Source organism: Magnolia sinica, chromosome 11 (genome assembly GCF_029962835.1).
Source record: "Magnolia sinica isolate HGM2019 chromosome 11, MsV1, whole genome shotgun sequence".
NCBI lineage: Eukaryota > Viridiplantae > Streptophyta > Magnoliopsida > Magnoliales > Magnoliaceae > Magnolia > Magnolia sinica.
Window position 1 is genome coordinate 74,890,187 of NC_080583.1, and position 16,472 is coordinate 74,906,658.

Sequence of the window (16,472 nt, forward strand, 5' to 3'; positions counted from 1 at the left end):
TAAATTCCGCCCATCAACTTCAGGACAGCAATTGGAAGGCCACCACAGTCCAATCCCTTGCCTTGTGGAACATGGCCCATCCAAATGGCCATCCACCAATTCAACAGTCATGATTGCCATACACAAAAGCATCACATCTACGGCGGAGATGTTACATGTGCCATTGTTGCATTCCCCCACAAAGTTTTGAAACCATAACCAAATTCTATATCAGGCCCCCAGTGGCATCTATCACACCAAGAAAAGCCCAAGAAAGCAGTAAAATCCTTGATCCCAAAATATGCAAAATCTTCGGAATTCCACACAAGAAGCTGCTAAAAACTAATATCCGTAAACATTATTTTCTTTTGCCGATTAAAAAAGAAAAAGTAGAATGAAGTAAACTATAGCCCATCAACGTTGAGAAACAGTACTCACTATAAAAAACTGCTCATCTCCCTTCAAATGGCCATGAGGTCGCCAAAATTCCGCATTAGAAAGATGGAGCCAGCAAACAGCCCAACAGCACGCAGCAGCTTCTGGAAAGATGCAAATGTTTATGGATTTAATCGCCAAGTAAGAAACACACAAAGGCAAATGGAGTTTAATAAGTGTTATGTTTGGCAACACATTGCATGCAAGCTCAAAAACCCAGAAAAAAAAAAAAAACCCCCCCGCTGTGAGCTAAAATTGATCTGAGAGTGCAGTTTCTATCTAGTCATGAGCTGAAAAACGAGCTAGAGAGACGAAGAGAGCTTGAAGGTATCTGCTAACTAACAACGACCTGGACAAGAGCCAGTCAAAACTTCCGGTTCCACATTCAGAACATTTGACATGAGATCTGCATGAGCGGCACAACTACACTCTTATGATAGTCCAATTACCTGACTCACCTCGAGTAACTCAGCCTGCAGTTTTTATACTCAGTGTCCCGAGTCAAGACTCGGCCAAATCAACTCAAGTTGCCAAAATTTCAAGGCAAGTCAATAAGAAACTCAATAATGAGCTTGACTCGGCCTCAACTCGGCAAGACTCGTTGAGTCAGCATATGGTCTTGGCCAACTCGATGCGGCAAGCAGTGACTTGAACCGAGTCATGCATGGGGCAAACAGTTAAAATTAAAATGCATATTGTGAGAATCAAACCTACAATCTGCCCTAATAAGACAGGTAAGGCCTCTAACCAGCGACCCAAACAAGGGTTTTGTGCTCATTCACCTGTTTTATCTATTCAACCAAAATAGATTTTTTTCACCGTTATAAATATATTTAATTTGTTTATTTACTGATCACGTCAGTCAAGTAAAGACCTGATTGAGTCTTCGGGTCAACTAGACCCGACTAGATATCAAGTCAAGTTTATTCTCAGGTTTTTGAACCATGACTCGGACAGCAGCCAGATGAGGTTCAAAATGTCAGCATTGGAGCATGGACCAACTGCTGGCTCAAGAACTGCTACTGTTTTTTATGATCATCATCATCATAGTCTTGACCCAGCCATTTGCGGGTCAGCTGGGTCAATATTCTAAATCATGGTATGCATGGTAACAGATTTTCAAAAGTAACCGATGCATACATGCGATACAACACATAGGCTGATATTTTGAACCATGGAATTCAAAGCACAAGTCATGCAACAGGTGAAAATGAAATGATTAAACGCAACACTCGGACTCCATGAAGGAAACATAGCTCAATGCCAAGAATAGGACGGCACAAACAGTAGTGCAAAAAGGTCTACATGGATAGAATCGTCAAGCAAACTATTGCAATTTTATGATCTAGTTGTGTTGACACATGAATTTTGGTACTTTGCTAAAACAGGCCCCCACGCATCCGATCACACGATTGTGTTGCATCAACTTAGCTTTAGCAGCTTTGTGCTACGTCATCACATTGTGATGAGGAAGAAGGAAACCAAAGGAATATTCTGCGACTCACGCAGAACCCTGTGTAGAGACCTTTGTGCCACAAACCAAGGCAAGTGCAGAGACCCACGCCTACAGGCAGCTTTGTGCTACGTCATCACATTGTGACGAGGAAGCAGGAAACCAAAGGAATATTCTGCAACTCACACAGAACCCTGCGTAGAGACCTTCGCGCCACAAAGCAAGGCAAGCGCAGAGACCCACGCCTATAGGCATCAGGAAAATCAGGCCCACAACCCTATGAACCCACCCATGAAATGACACTAGTACACAGTACGACGAGGGTATTATAATGTGCAGTACGTTAAGAGAAGAGAGGACTTGAACTTTGGAACCTCCAAGAACATATGCTCATAAGGTGAGCCTCACTTGCATGAACCTTCTGCCCCCTTACCCTTATTGGGATGGCCCCGTGGAATGTGCTAAGGACCCCAATAAAGGGGGAGGCTTTACACCACGTGTAGGGGTCTCACAATGCAAGCCTTGATGCCAAGTGCCATGTGCTATTGGATTGAGATCTACATCCAAGCACGGACCCACACGCAACATCTACACATAGGCGCAGAGTTCTCCTTTAGCCCACACGATGGCTACAAGCGCAATCAGCCCATAATGGATCTCTCACACAGCCATGCCCCAAATTAGGTGCATTCCCTCCCTTTGAGGTTGATGTCAGGTGCAAAGGGCCTCATTCAAGGTGTCCCGTATCGGTATCGGTTGGCGTAACGATGCCCTCCGAAACCGATACGGACACGGGGGAGTAACGGCCGGTAACGGCGCAATTTTATTTTTTTTGCCAAAAAAATATGAATTAAATCCGGAATATTCTAAGCATTCCAAATATGCATTCATTTATAAATTGGAACATGTTTATGGTAGTGTAACGGTCCACTCTTTGGTGAGAAGTTGTATCGGATTGTCTGATGAATTTATGAACCAGATAACCTGAATTTGACTACAAAATTCATATATTTAATTTTCTAAATATCTAATTTATATACTTAACAATTTGATATCATTTCACCCAATAGTTCTTTTAAAAAATGAAATTAAATTCAGGTAGATCACGTTGCCAATTTGGGGCTGACTTGGAGGACCAATCCATGCTCCAAATCAGCCTCAAATTCATGCAATTTATTGGCATTATCCCACTTATGAATTGGTGAACATTTATTGGATAGTGAATCATGAAAAATAATCAAAAGGCCCTATTTTAAAAAATAAGCATCCACAAATTAACAATTAAAACTATTCAAACAATTTGATTTTGGCATTTTGAGTTAGCAATTACAGTTCATAATTTAATTGATAAATTTTAAGTTAATACGTCCCATGTACAATTTTTTAAGGGCCCAAATTAAGTAGGACTCGGATTGTGAAGTGTAGCACACGAGTGTCAAAGTTTTTTGGACCCCACTCATGATGAATGTGTTATATCCACACCGTCCATCCATTTTGTCAAATAATTTTAGGGCATGAGTCCAAAAATGAGGCAGATCCAAAGCTCAGGTGGACCGCACCATAAGAAACAACAATAATTAAACGACTATCATTAAAAATTTACTGGGGCAACAAAAGTTTTAGATCAAGCTGACATGTGTCTTTTCCCTTAATCCACGTCAGTGTGACCCTATTAACAGGTTAGATGGAAAATAAACATTGCAGTGGACCCTAAGAAATTTTTAATGGTGAGCATTCTATAACCATTGTTTCCTATGTTAAGTTTTGGTCCCACTCTGAGATTTGGATCTTACTAATCTTTTGAATGGCTTTAGGACCTAAAATGATGTGGACAAAATGGATGGACGGCATGGATAAAATACATACAATCATGGTGGGCCCATGTGGCACGTGTACAAATTTATTGGAAAAAATTCTGTACGTACATTGTCTTTTCCCATTACCATTTGACGCATAGCAAGTCCTGTGGGAATAATCATTGAGGTACCTAGAATGTTTAATGATTCTAAACCTGTTTCCATTCATTTAAGAAGCTCGCCTTAATTGGCTTGACTACTTTTTGAATAAACTAATACTGATCTGAATTATCAAGGTGGACCACACCGCAAAAAGCAGGTGGGGCCATTGGCAACGCCTACCATTTATAACCCTTGGGATCACGTAACTTTTGATCAATATTGAAATTTGTTTTGGTCCTCTTCATTAGATGGTCTTTTGAACCGTCATTCATTAAGAATCGTAAGTGCGAAAAATAAATGTTACAAGTGGCCACGAATTTTTAACGGGAAATCATCATCTCCTGGGACACTATTTTGGTGTGGTCCAAAGGATCATTGGATACGATTCATTTTTTGGCTAATGCTCTAAAATGATATTTAAAAATAGATGAACGGTGTAGATATAATAAATACATCACTGTGGAGCCCGTGTAACTTTGATCTCCTTTGAACCATTCGTACAACTCGGAGCTCGAGGAGTGTCAACGCTCGTCTCAGCATGACACGTACCTACAGTAGCTATACTGGTGCATGGTATACCAATCAATCCGCTTCCGATTTCAAAAGAAAAAAACGGGAGAGAGGGAAACCGAAAAGAAAAAGAGGGAAAGAAGAGGGAGAGAGAGAGAGAGAGAGAGAGAGAGAGAGAGAGAGAGAGAGAGAAGAAGAAGAAGAAGAGGAGGAGGGAGAGTGGGTGCAATCTCGGTGCCGCACTGTGTCTAGTTGGGTCCGTTGGGACTAAGTCGACCTATTGTAGACCGACAACATCTCGGTAGAGTGTGAGTGAAAACAATGGACCGTAATCGCCGTTATGAACCCAAAAAACAGAGGTGCCCCGTTTCGGGGCCGAATCGCATAACGGTTGATGCCGTTACCGTTACGTATTGGCCGTTACGGCCGAAACGTAACCGATTTGGGATACCCCGGCCTTATTACCCTGTTGATGAGAGCTAAGTCGTCTCCTATTCATCTCCGACATGTGAACCCCCACGGAATTATACAACCGCTCGTGTACGCCAAGGCCATTACGACCCTCTTGATTCTAGACATTCTGAGGACGAAAAACCAAGGACCAAAATACGTCATAGGTCACACCATAGGACTCTCGCTTTGGTTTTACCTTTTAATCAATGGTTTCCCCCAGGGATGTGGTACAACCGTACTCGGATTGATTGAAATAAGTAGTCCAAATTTGAAGATGGACCAACCCTCCTTGCAACCAAGTAAAAGATTGTTAGGGAAAAACTCTTCTTTTCATTAATGAATGAGAATACATAAATACGTGTAGCATTCCATCAAATTTAAACCAAGACTAATTCATTCTCCTACAATCAAGGCTAACTACTCCCTTGATTGTTGGATTGTTATTTCAAATTGAAGTTCAAAGATAATAATAGACTTACATGGAGCTACTAAGCCCACTCTGTTGACCGGAATAGTTTGACTCACCAATTGAAACATGGACTAAGCCCACTCTGCTGACCCAAATGGTTTGGTCTACTAGTTAACCCATGGACCCTAACATTCTCCATCCCTTGACGAGCAACAATCTTGTCCTTAAGGTTGGTATCAGAAATTTGTTGTGAAAGGCGATCTTGATCAATTCATGGAGCATCTGTCTTTTCCTCTTCGAAAATGGCTTTGGTCTCCTCATTCGCCTATAGGAAAAATAATTACTATGTTTTACATCGGTGTCACAGTGCAAACTTTTCATCACAATTATAACACAAACCCTTTTCACGCCTATCCTGCATTTCGAGCCAATTGAGGTGCCTCATAGGTGGCCTCTCTTGAATTGATAGTCACGAAGGTGGTGGAGGGGTTGCACCTCGATCAAAGGGTTTGGAATTGTGATGCAACTTTCATAATTGGTCTTCCTACATGCGAGCCAAAACCACCATGGGCAGCATCATAGTTGGACGAAAAAGCTTAACGTCCACATGTATCTCCTCCTTCAAGCCCACAATAAAACACCCCAACTAATGCCTTTGCAGGCCATCCTTCCACATGATTTGCCAACCTCTCAAACTGCATTTGATACCCGCAAATCGTCTCCATTTGGGACAGCTTTGAGCCTTTGATAAAGCCTCATCAAAGTCTTCATAATATGACAACCCAAATCGCACAAACAAGACCTCGATGAATGTAGCTTAAGTCGTTGTGGGATTGATGCGTTTGTACCATTGGAACCAATGGTTCACTTTTCCTTCCAAGTGAAAGGACGCAAGAAGTGTCTGATCCTCTTTCGGTGTACCTTGAAATTTGAAGAATTGTTCCGCATGACAAACTCACTAAGTTGGATTTGACCCAACAAATTCTGGAAAATCACTCCGAGCATATCACCCTTGAATTGATCCTTCTTTGCTAAAGTTGTTGCCGATTAAAATCTCCGATTCTTCATGGTCTTTGTAGTTATGGCAGGTTTGATTTCGAAAAAAAAGAAAACTCATTCTAGATTACGAGAGCTTCCATAGACTCTTTGAGTTCTTGCAAGGCTAACTTCACTTCTAGCATATCCTTCTCGATGATTGCCACTCTGTTTTCCATCTTGTGCTTGGGCATACCCAAACCCATCCTTAATACCAAATGGTACGATTCTACTCAGATGATTGAAATAACTAGTCCAAATTTGATGATGAGCAGACCCTCCTTGCAATCAAGCAAAAGATTGTTGGAGAAAATTCTCTTCTTTTCATTAGTAGTTGAGAATACATAAATATTTGTGGTATTCCACCAAATTCAAATTCAAACTAAGACTAATCCACTCTCCTATAATCAATGCCATCTACTTGATTTTTTATTTCAAATTCAAAGATAATAATGGTTCTTAATTGAAGCTACTAGGACCACTTTGCTGACCCAAACGGAGACCAAACCATTTAAGGAAGGGGTCGCCCGTGAGGCACCTCGATTGGCCCAAAATGCAGGCCAGGTGCTAAAAGGGTTTGTGTTATAACTGTGATGAAAAGTTTGCACTGAAAACACAACAATTATTTTTGCTAGAGGCGAATGAGAAAACCAAGTCATTTCCAAAGAGGAAAAGGCTTCATGGATTGACCAAGGTCGTCTTTTATAGAAAATTTCTAATACCGACCTTGAGGATAAGTTTGTTGCTCAAGGAGTGAGGAATGTTAGGCCTCATGGGTCAATGAGTGGGCCAAATCATTCGGGTCAGTAAAGTGGGCCTAGTCCATGAATCAACTGGTGGGTCGAATTATTCGGGTCCACAGAGTGAGCCTAGTATCTCCACTTAAGATCCATTATTATCTTTGAATTTCAATTTGAATTTTGAATTTGAAATAATATTCCAACAGTCAAGGGAGTATTTGGCCTTAATTGTAAGAGAGTGGTTAGACTTAATTTGAATTTAAATTTGAATTTGGTGGAATGCCACGAGTATTTATGTATTCTCAGCCATTAATGAAAACAAGAGAATTTTGTTCCCAACAATCTGTTGCTTGATTTGAAAGAGGGTCAGTCCACCCTCGAATTTGAATTAGTTATCTCAATCGTCCAAGTTCAATTGTACCATTTGATATCAGAGATAACTAGTCCGAATGGCACGACTATAGGTCAACTAGGGGGCCAAACCATTCTGGTCAATGGCGGGGGCCTATCCATTGGTCAACTAGTGAACTAAGCCATTCAGGTCAATAGAGTGGGCCTAGTAACTCCATTTAAGACCTATTATTATCTCTGAATTTCAGTTTGAATTTTGAATTTGAAATAATAATCTAACAATCAAGGGAGTAGTTGGCCTTGATTATATAAGAGTGGATTAGTCTTAGTTTGAAGTTAGTGAAATATCACAACTATTTATGTATTCTCAACCATTAATGAAAAGAAGATAATTTTTCTCCAACAATCGTTTGCTCAATTACAGAGGGGTCAATCCATCCTCGAAATTGAACTAGTTATCTACATCATCCGAATACGGTCGCATCAGGATGTAATTAAGGGTTCGTGCCAGACCACCGCCTGGAATGTAACAACCCCAAACATTAATGAAAGCCATTCAGCCTCACTTTCTTAGGGTGTATAACATGCAAACATTCGCAATTATTCGTAAACAAGGTTCCAAGTAGCCAATAATCTCTCGAGGATAGTAATAACTCTTCGACGCAATCAAGAAACTCCAAAACCCCTTTACTACAAATTATCCCTTTCCCACAACTCGTTAGCTAGTAAGCTATCTGACGTCACTGCCTCTCATGGTCAACACACAATGCCAACTATGACTAAAAAAAGGTCTACACACTACTCTCAAACAACTAAACTCGACAAACACATTTCGTAAGAAACATCATGTCAAATGTTCAACTTGCCCAAACTACTGCACATCCAAACTACAGCTAGCAAAATATGACTACAATACAATCATGTAGACCGCAAGCAAAGTCGCAAACCTTGACCCCCAAAAATTATTGGTACAATAATATTTGGGATTATTATCAAATTTGGGGGGTTCTTGGGATATAGTTCAAAGAATATCACAGAATATAGAAGTTGCTAAGGGCATCTTTAGTTGCACCAAATAGCATGAAATCTCATGATATTTGGTGCAACCAAACACAAACTAAAGAAATAGGAAAAATCAATATGAAATAGGGAAAGAAAGTAAACAAGAGAGAGAGATTGTGAGATAGCAAAAGAGTGAAAGTTAGGCAATAAAAAGAAATGAAAAAGTACTACGAAAATCACAAATTTTGGCACTTTAAACAGATGGTAAAGATGATATTATCAGAAAGATATTGCAACCACTGTTTTGAATAGTGTTCATAGCACAGCACAGGTAAATACCACAAGTACTGTGTAGCAAACGCTATACAATGCGTAGCATGTAGTGTAGGTCACATACAATACTCTTTAGTCCTTTGGTGTGTTTTTGTTAAGCTAGTTCAACGCCTATTTGTAGATGGCAATGACTCATCCTCCTCACACATGGCACTAAAGAACGACTATCTAGACCAATCCAAACTTTGGGTCCCACTGTGGAAGGAGCATATGTCTAGAATCACACCTATAATCACACATGGCAATAAAGTATAGGCATGCCAAGTGTAAAACTGACATTTGAATCTAGCATTCATGAAACAAAAGCTATTCGAAAGAGGGCTTTTGAAAGCCCTAACATTCCACCACAAGACACATCTTGCCCCAAAAATCGGTGATTCAATTCTCTCATTTTAAACATCCATTAAAGATGAAATTACGAGGGAGTAATCAGCCCTATGAGAAGATCCTATGACTAAATTTTTGTGGGCATTGGAGCCCAATCAAAGGAGAAGTTTGAGATTTCAACATCCATTTCACATATGTACAGTTGTGGAGCTCAAGATTCAGATTTTGTTTATTGATTTAAGCTAAAAAGAGGTATTTTTCTTACTCTTACTCTTGGTTAATGAGTTATATTTCATTTTAATTGATTTACAGTATTTTTTTCAATTTTTTTCTTTTTGAGAGGCCGGTTCCCATGTAACGTTGTAGAATAAGCTTGTTCTGCAACTGTTTCCTCTGTAGGACCTACTGTGGTGTGTTTATGACTATATGACATGGCATCAAACCCATCCAAGCCATCATGTGGGCCACCATGTTGCAATGGTGCTTTTTAAGTAGATGTGCATTGTTTTCTATGGTGTGGCCCACATGATGAGAGGTCTGACTTCTTTTTCTAGTGGCTGGCCATCGTTTCTATGTTGTGGCCCAGTATCCAATACGTATAGTCCAACAGGCTTGATCCAAGCATCATGTGGGACACCACTCTACAGTTAAGGGTGACAATCCATTGATTTTGATGGAGTGGCCCACTTGGTGATTGGAGACCCTAATTTTTGCAGCAACCCATCATCACAGTTGTGCTCTCTTGATGGGTAAATTGGATGGCATACATACAATTGCATAACTTCGAAAGTTCTACTACATGCTTAGTCATCTGGTGATACTTGACAACCCGTCCTTTTTTACACTAAAAAAAGGAATTGTTTATAATTGTTTATGTTAATTTCCATTTGTTATTATTTTTCAATAAACTAAACGTAGATAGCTTGGTTTGAACATGGTTTTACCAGAAGAATGAAGCATACTTTTTTTAATGCATTTGTTTTATTTTTGCTGTTTTTTTTTTTTTTAGTTACCATATTTTTCCCATTATTTTAATGAAAAAGTAGAAGTATCAAGTAGCTTACACTACACGTGGCGTAGCTTAAACTCCACAGTTCAGGGTAGATATGAGCTGTTGTCAATTTTTTGAGTACTTCTTGATCAACAATCTTATCTAATTCCTCATTCACACTCCTATTATTATTAAAATTGCATTCCATATACCTTGTTTTAGTCCAACTAAAATTAAAACCTTGGATTCTAAAGCATCACTCCATAGTTCTAGCATTACATTTACCCCCTCCCTCATGTCTTCAATCAAAACTATATCATCTACAAACAACGTGCACCACAAGACCTCCTCTTGTAAATGCCTCAACACCTCATACATTATTAATGCAAAAACATATAGGCTCAATACCAACCCATTGTGTAAGCTTACAGTAACAGTAAAGTCATCCTCCACTAGTGTTCCACATATTTGTTATCACTCCCTCATACATATCCTTAATCATGTCAACATATCCTCTTAAGACTCATTTATTTTCCAACGCCCACCAGATTATCTCTAGGGATCCCATCATATGCTTTCTCCAAATCAAGAAAGACCATGTAGAGATACTTCCTCCTCTCCCCATATTCCTCCCTTAGCTATCTAAGTATAAATCCAAATTAATTTTCTAATACAATAGCCTCATGCCTTAATCTTTGTTCAATCACTCTCTCACAAAGTTTCACAAAAATGATTCATAAATTCAATTCCACAATTGCAGATGCAACTCTGTATGCCACATTTATTTATGTAAATAGGTATCACTATACTTTTCATCCATCCATTTGGCATTTTCTTCGATCCTACAATCTTGTTGAATAATTTTGTCAACCAAAATAAGTCAATGCCTCTCTTGCACTTTCAAACCTCCATTGGTATGCCATCTAATCCTAAGGCCTTCCTATCTTCATCTTTCTCAAAGCTTATTTCACTTCAAATATCTCAACTCTACAAAAGTATCGATGATCTCCAATCTCACTTAAGCTTATGATTCCTTCTATCCTAAGTTGTTAAAGTGAACGTCATTTAACAAGTCCTGAAAATAGCGTCTCCACCTTCCATTGATCCAAGTGAGGGGTCAATTGTCATCTAATTCCTCTTTGCTGAATTGCAGATAAATTATCATATAATTCCTCTTTGCTGAATTGCAGAATGCCCAGAGAATGTGAAGAACGAAAAAGGAATCTAATCATGGTATCCTTGACCCAATGCTTTGCATGCTATACCTGGGTTTTCATTTCTGATAAGTGGGGCCCATGGTTCAGCAACCCAGCTAACCATAATCTAGGCCACATGGATGGAATTCAACCAGAAAAACCTCCCTTACAAGACAATCCAAACCTTTTGATTTGTAGCTTGTAAACACACAGCTAAAAGAGAAATACAAGAAATAAAACTGAGGTCCACAATCGACTGACAAAAAAGCCTGAGATTGTCCGCCAGGATCATCTGATCCGGGACAGCTCAGGGCATGGCCATCCGCACGTCAGACACAATAGACCAATGATCAGGATTACCGAACTGTGGGCTACACGTGTCAGAACAAAAAACACACAAAGGCATACTGTGTAAGGGTACGTTTTGCCTCTGTCACGACTCATGATCAAGTGCCTGTTGCCCACGTGCTGATCGCTCCAATGATCAGAACCGTCCATATTGAGGACTCTGTGCTAGATGCGCAATGCTAAGAAACGCACACTGAACAGATGACTGTTACGATCACCATCTGTTGATATGTTTAAAACAGTGAAAATAAATTCCCAATGTCTCACATTCGACTCTTATAATCAAAGGTAAGGATCTTCATTAAGGCACGACTATGAGAAAAATAGCTTATTTACGGTAGAAAGGAGAACATGGACGGCTCAAATCACAGGGCCATCTCAGCATGTGGGCCCCATTTGGTGGTGACACAAGCTCGGTAGTGCGACGCGACAGAGTAAAAAAACGAAATCTAGTGTGAAAAGCTTGGGATCGAGGATCGTATAATTCCTCAGAAGTAGAAAGGGAAAAATATAAAAAGAAATGAAATCGATCAAGAGTGGAAGATGAAAATCGCAGCTCGAGGATCTCGATCTTTCGTATCGGCATAGGGACAGCAGCGATTTCAAACAGAATGCAAGGGAGATGCGATTGGAGTCGTGAGAAATCGAGAAATCGAGGAAAGGAGGAGCGTAGATCATACCGCGTTTGTGGCCCATTTCTCTTCGTCTTGGAACTGAGAGTAGACGAAATCCTTCAAATTCTCGATTGAAATCGCCGAATCCGCCATGGCAGCAGAGAGAGAAGACGGTTGGGGTTTTGGGAGGGTTAGGGTTTTGGTTTGGAAATCGGATTTCAGTACGCTTTTATCGTACTGAGTAAACTACGTTGGGCCCACAGTGAATGTATGTGGTTTATCCACGCCGTCCATCCGTTTTTTCAGCTTATTTTAGTGGTTGGTACCAAAACTGAAATATATCCAAAGCTAAAGTGGACCACACCATAGGAAACAGTGGGGATAATGATTTCCACCGTTGAAACTTTGCTAGGGCCCACTGATGTTTATTTGTCATCCAACCTTTCGATAAAATCATACAGACAAGGATAAAGGGAAAACAAAAATAACTGCTTGATCCAAAATTTGTGGTCATTTCAATTCACACTTTTCAGGTGGTGTGGTCCACTTGAGCTCTGGATGTATTTCAATTTTTTAAGCTCAACCCCTAAAATTATATGTTTAAATGGATGGACGGAGTGGATGAAATACATAAATCACGGTGGACCCCACAGAGTTTACTCAGTGCGCAATCCGCTTCCCCTTCCCGGTATTATATGATCCTCCTTGTTAAGTACAAACGAGTTTCGGATTCAAACGAGTGGGACCATCGTTCCCGTTATCCAAACCGTTAATCCTGACGCAATAGTACAATCAACGGCGCAAAAGCAGTAAAGAAATCGGATTGTGTACTTAGTTACTTGGTATGCTTTTATCTTACTGAGTAAACTGCGTTGGGCCCACCGTGTACGTGGTTTATTTAGGCTGTCCATACATTTTTTTCAGCTTACTTTTTTGAAGTTGAGACCAAAATTGAAGTATATCCAAAGCTAACGTGGAACATACCACAGGAAATAGTGGGAATAATGATTTCTACTATTGAAACCTTGATAGGGCCAATAGTGATGTTTATTTGTCATCCAATCTGTTCATAAGGTCACACAGCCACGGATGAAGATAAATGGAAAATACAAATATCAATTTGATCTAAAACTTATGTGGCCCTAAGAAGTTTTCAACACTAGATGTTCAATTCACACTGCTTCATATGGTGTGGTCTTTGTGATTTTGATATGCTTAAATTTTTATCTCAAGCATTAAAATTATTTAGAAAAAAGGATGGATGGAGTGTCATTGTTGAGGCAAAAAAATAGAGAATGAATCACTTAAAAATAAGTTTAAGACGCGTTACGATGTCGCTATCTTTAAGGCAATATTTGCACCCTACTGGTGATTAAACTAATTTGCAAGAGGGTTACAACAAATCCGCCTCCAGGATACAATAAGCCTCTTCTCCAAGATCGGAGAAATATGGGTTTCAGCCTGTAAAACTGCAAAAATGCACCCCGAACATACTTTTACAGTGAACAACCCTGACTTCTGTGTTGTTATAATTTATCTCTTGAAAATTGTTTGTAATTTACTGTCTGAAAAACTATTTACAGTTTAGCGCCTAAAAACTGTATTTTTTCAAAAAAAAACCTTCCAAAAACGAAAATGATGAAGAAGAAGAAGAAGATAGAGAAGAGATTGTTGGAAATTGTAAATTCAGATTGACCCAAAGATGGGTTTGTATAGAATTACAAGAGATGCTTAAGGCCCTTTTCATGAAAAGACCTCTTCTTCCATGGTGTCTTTTCATCAATGGTGATGTCTTTCCAACAATAGCATCCCTCCATTTCAAATTCAAAAGATGCTCCCTTTACCAAGAGGCATCACCATTCACACCAACAATCACCAAAGCCATAACCCTTCTTTTCCAATTTTCTTTTCTTCTTATTTTGAAAAAACCCAATAATCCCCCACTATTTTTCAAAATACAGAGGTCAGGGGTATGTAAGGAAAATATGTGCATAGGAGAAGGTGTCTTATGGACTTAAGCCTTCACTTAGCGTAAACAAATCAAAGTTGAATCAGAATCCTTAGTGACTATGGTCTTAAACTAAGTATTCTATATGACATAACCGGACATGTTACACACACATATATTTCAATTGTCATGTGTTCTAAAATTATAGCAGATGAACGGCCTTGTGCTCTGTCTTAGATTCATGATTTCATGAGAGTAGCCAAAAACTCTTAAACATCAGGAAGCGGCCCTACTTCTAATACTCATATAGGCGAGTCCTTATGAATGCCCCTGTAACTATAACACCCTTGAAAGAACTCATTAAGAGCAGCAACTCATCCTCTTTTTTATCATTACAAGTACTCAGCACAATACATACATCCAAGAATGAGACAGATAGAAAACGTACAGTGCTGCTTCAACTACTTCCTGTGAGGTATGTTGCCCATTGAACCTATTAACTTAGGTTGGGTTTCCCTCATCCAGTGTCTGTGAAATTGGCTTAAGTCTCATTCTTCTTGATGTTCTACTGACAACATCCCTTGCCAGTCCCTTGGTGAACGGGTCCATTAGATTCTGGATAAATCTACATATTATATTGTTATAACACCGTCACCAAGTACTTGCCGCACAAAACTATGCCTTAAACTAATATGCCTGAATTTTCCATTACAAGTCTTATTATATGCCTTTGATAGTGTCGCTTTATTATCACAGTAGATAAAGACCAGTGGTAAAAGCCTTATTGATAATGATATTTTTAATAACAGATTTCTTAATCATTCTGTCTCTTTACTACTAACTGTCAAAGTTATGAATTCAGATTCTATAGTAGAGTAAGATATGCAAGTTTGCTTCTTGGATCCCTAGGAAATGGCAACTCCTCCAAGTGTAAAAATTCATCTACTGGTAGACTTGGATTCATTAGAATCAGTGACCTAGCTTGCATCACTTTACCCTTCAAGTACACTAGGGTAATCAGAAATATGTAAACCATAATTAATAGTTTTTCTCAAGTATCTGAGTACTCTGGAAATAGCATTCCAATTATCTAAACTTGGATTACTTGTAAACGTACTCAATTTACCTACTGCAAAAATAATATCAGGTCGAATAGAAATCATGACATACATAAGGCTGCCAATCACCTTGGAATATTTTAACTGAGATATAATACGACATTCATTTTTAATTAACTTGATATTATAATAAAAATGAGTAGAAACTAAGTTCTTATCATACTGATCAAACTTTTTGAGTATCTTTTCAACATAATGTGATTGAGATAGAATTATACCATCATTGTTTCTTAATAGTTTGATACCTAAAATTACATTAGCTTCACCCATATCTTTCATGTCAAAACTAGATGATAAAAATCTTTTAGTGTTATTTATAACTTTTAAACGTGTACCAAAAATTAGCGTATCATCTACATAGAGACATATAATTACTCTTTTATTATCAGAGAATTTTGAATATACACATTTATCAGATTCATTAATCTTAAAGTCATATGAGGTGACTACTTTATCGAATTTTTCATGTCATTGCTTAGGTGCTTGTTTAAGTTCATATAGTGATTTGATCAATTTACACACTTTATTTTCTTGTCCTAGAATTATGAAACCTTCTGGTTGCTCCATATAAACCTCTTCATCGAGGTCACCATTTAGAAAAACTTTCTTTACATCCATCTGATGGATTTCTAACTTATAAATGGATGCTAGAGCAACTAAAACTCAAATAGTAGATATCTTTACTACTGGATCATAGGTATCGAAAAAATCAATGCCTTCTTTTTTATGTAAATCCACTAACTACTAATCTAGCCTTAAACACTTCTTTAGTTCCATCTGGTCTTAATTTTCTTTTAAAATCCATTTACAGCTTATTTGCTTTGATCCTGGGGATAGATCCACAAGTTTCCATATTCCATTTTGCAATATAGAATCCATCTCATCATTTATAGTTTCTTTCGAAAAGGAAGCATCCTGAGATTTAAGTGCATCATCTATTGTTACTGAATCATTTTCTATGTTACAAACCAACATGGTTTCCTTTGTTATGTTATCTTTATCTCCTTCTATTAGCAGAAGGAAGAAGTCGGGTCCAAAAGATGTAAATTCTCTTGGTCCTTCTAGGTTCTATTTCCTATTTATCAAGACTGTTGATATCTTGATTAGGTATTTGAGAACTACTACTTGTACTAGGATCTTGGGGTCTTGTCTCTTTTCTAGTTATAGAAGAGAATGAGTTTTCATAAAACTCGGTATCTCTAGATTTTATTATAGTGTTTATCGGGATCGTATGATTAAATTCTACAACTAGAAACCTATAAGTCTTATTAT

The 16,472-nt window shown here is 38.6% G+C and overlaps 1 protein-coding gene across 1 annotated transcript; it reads right to left on the minus strand.

The window, feature by feature from the left end:
- Positions 1-244: 244 nt before the first annotated feature.
- Positions 245-12,337, minus strand: LOC131219380 (mitochondrial import receptor subunit TOM5 homolog). The gene is made up of 2 exons (XM_058214481.1): positions 12,201-12,337; positions 245-518 (listed from the first exon to the last, which is right to left on the minus strand). The coding sequence occupies exons 1-2, from the start codon at positions 12,285-12,287 to the stop codon at positions 441-443; spliced, it is 165 nt and encodes a 54-aa protein (XP_058070464.1). The 5' UTR covers positions 12,288-12,337; the 3' UTR covers positions 245-440.
- Positions 12,338-16,472: the final 4,135 nt, after the last annotated feature.

Excerpts from the sequence above, each read along its gene's own strand:
- LOC131219380 (XM_058214481.1), bottom strand. The coding sequence starts at position 12,287 with ATGGCGGATTCGGCGATTTCAATCGAGAATTTGAAGGATTTCGTCTAC. Across the intron at positions 519-12,200 it reads AGAAATGGGCCACAAACGCG|AAGCTGCTGCGTGCTGTTGG; the intron begins GTATGATCTACG and ends GCATCTTTCCAG.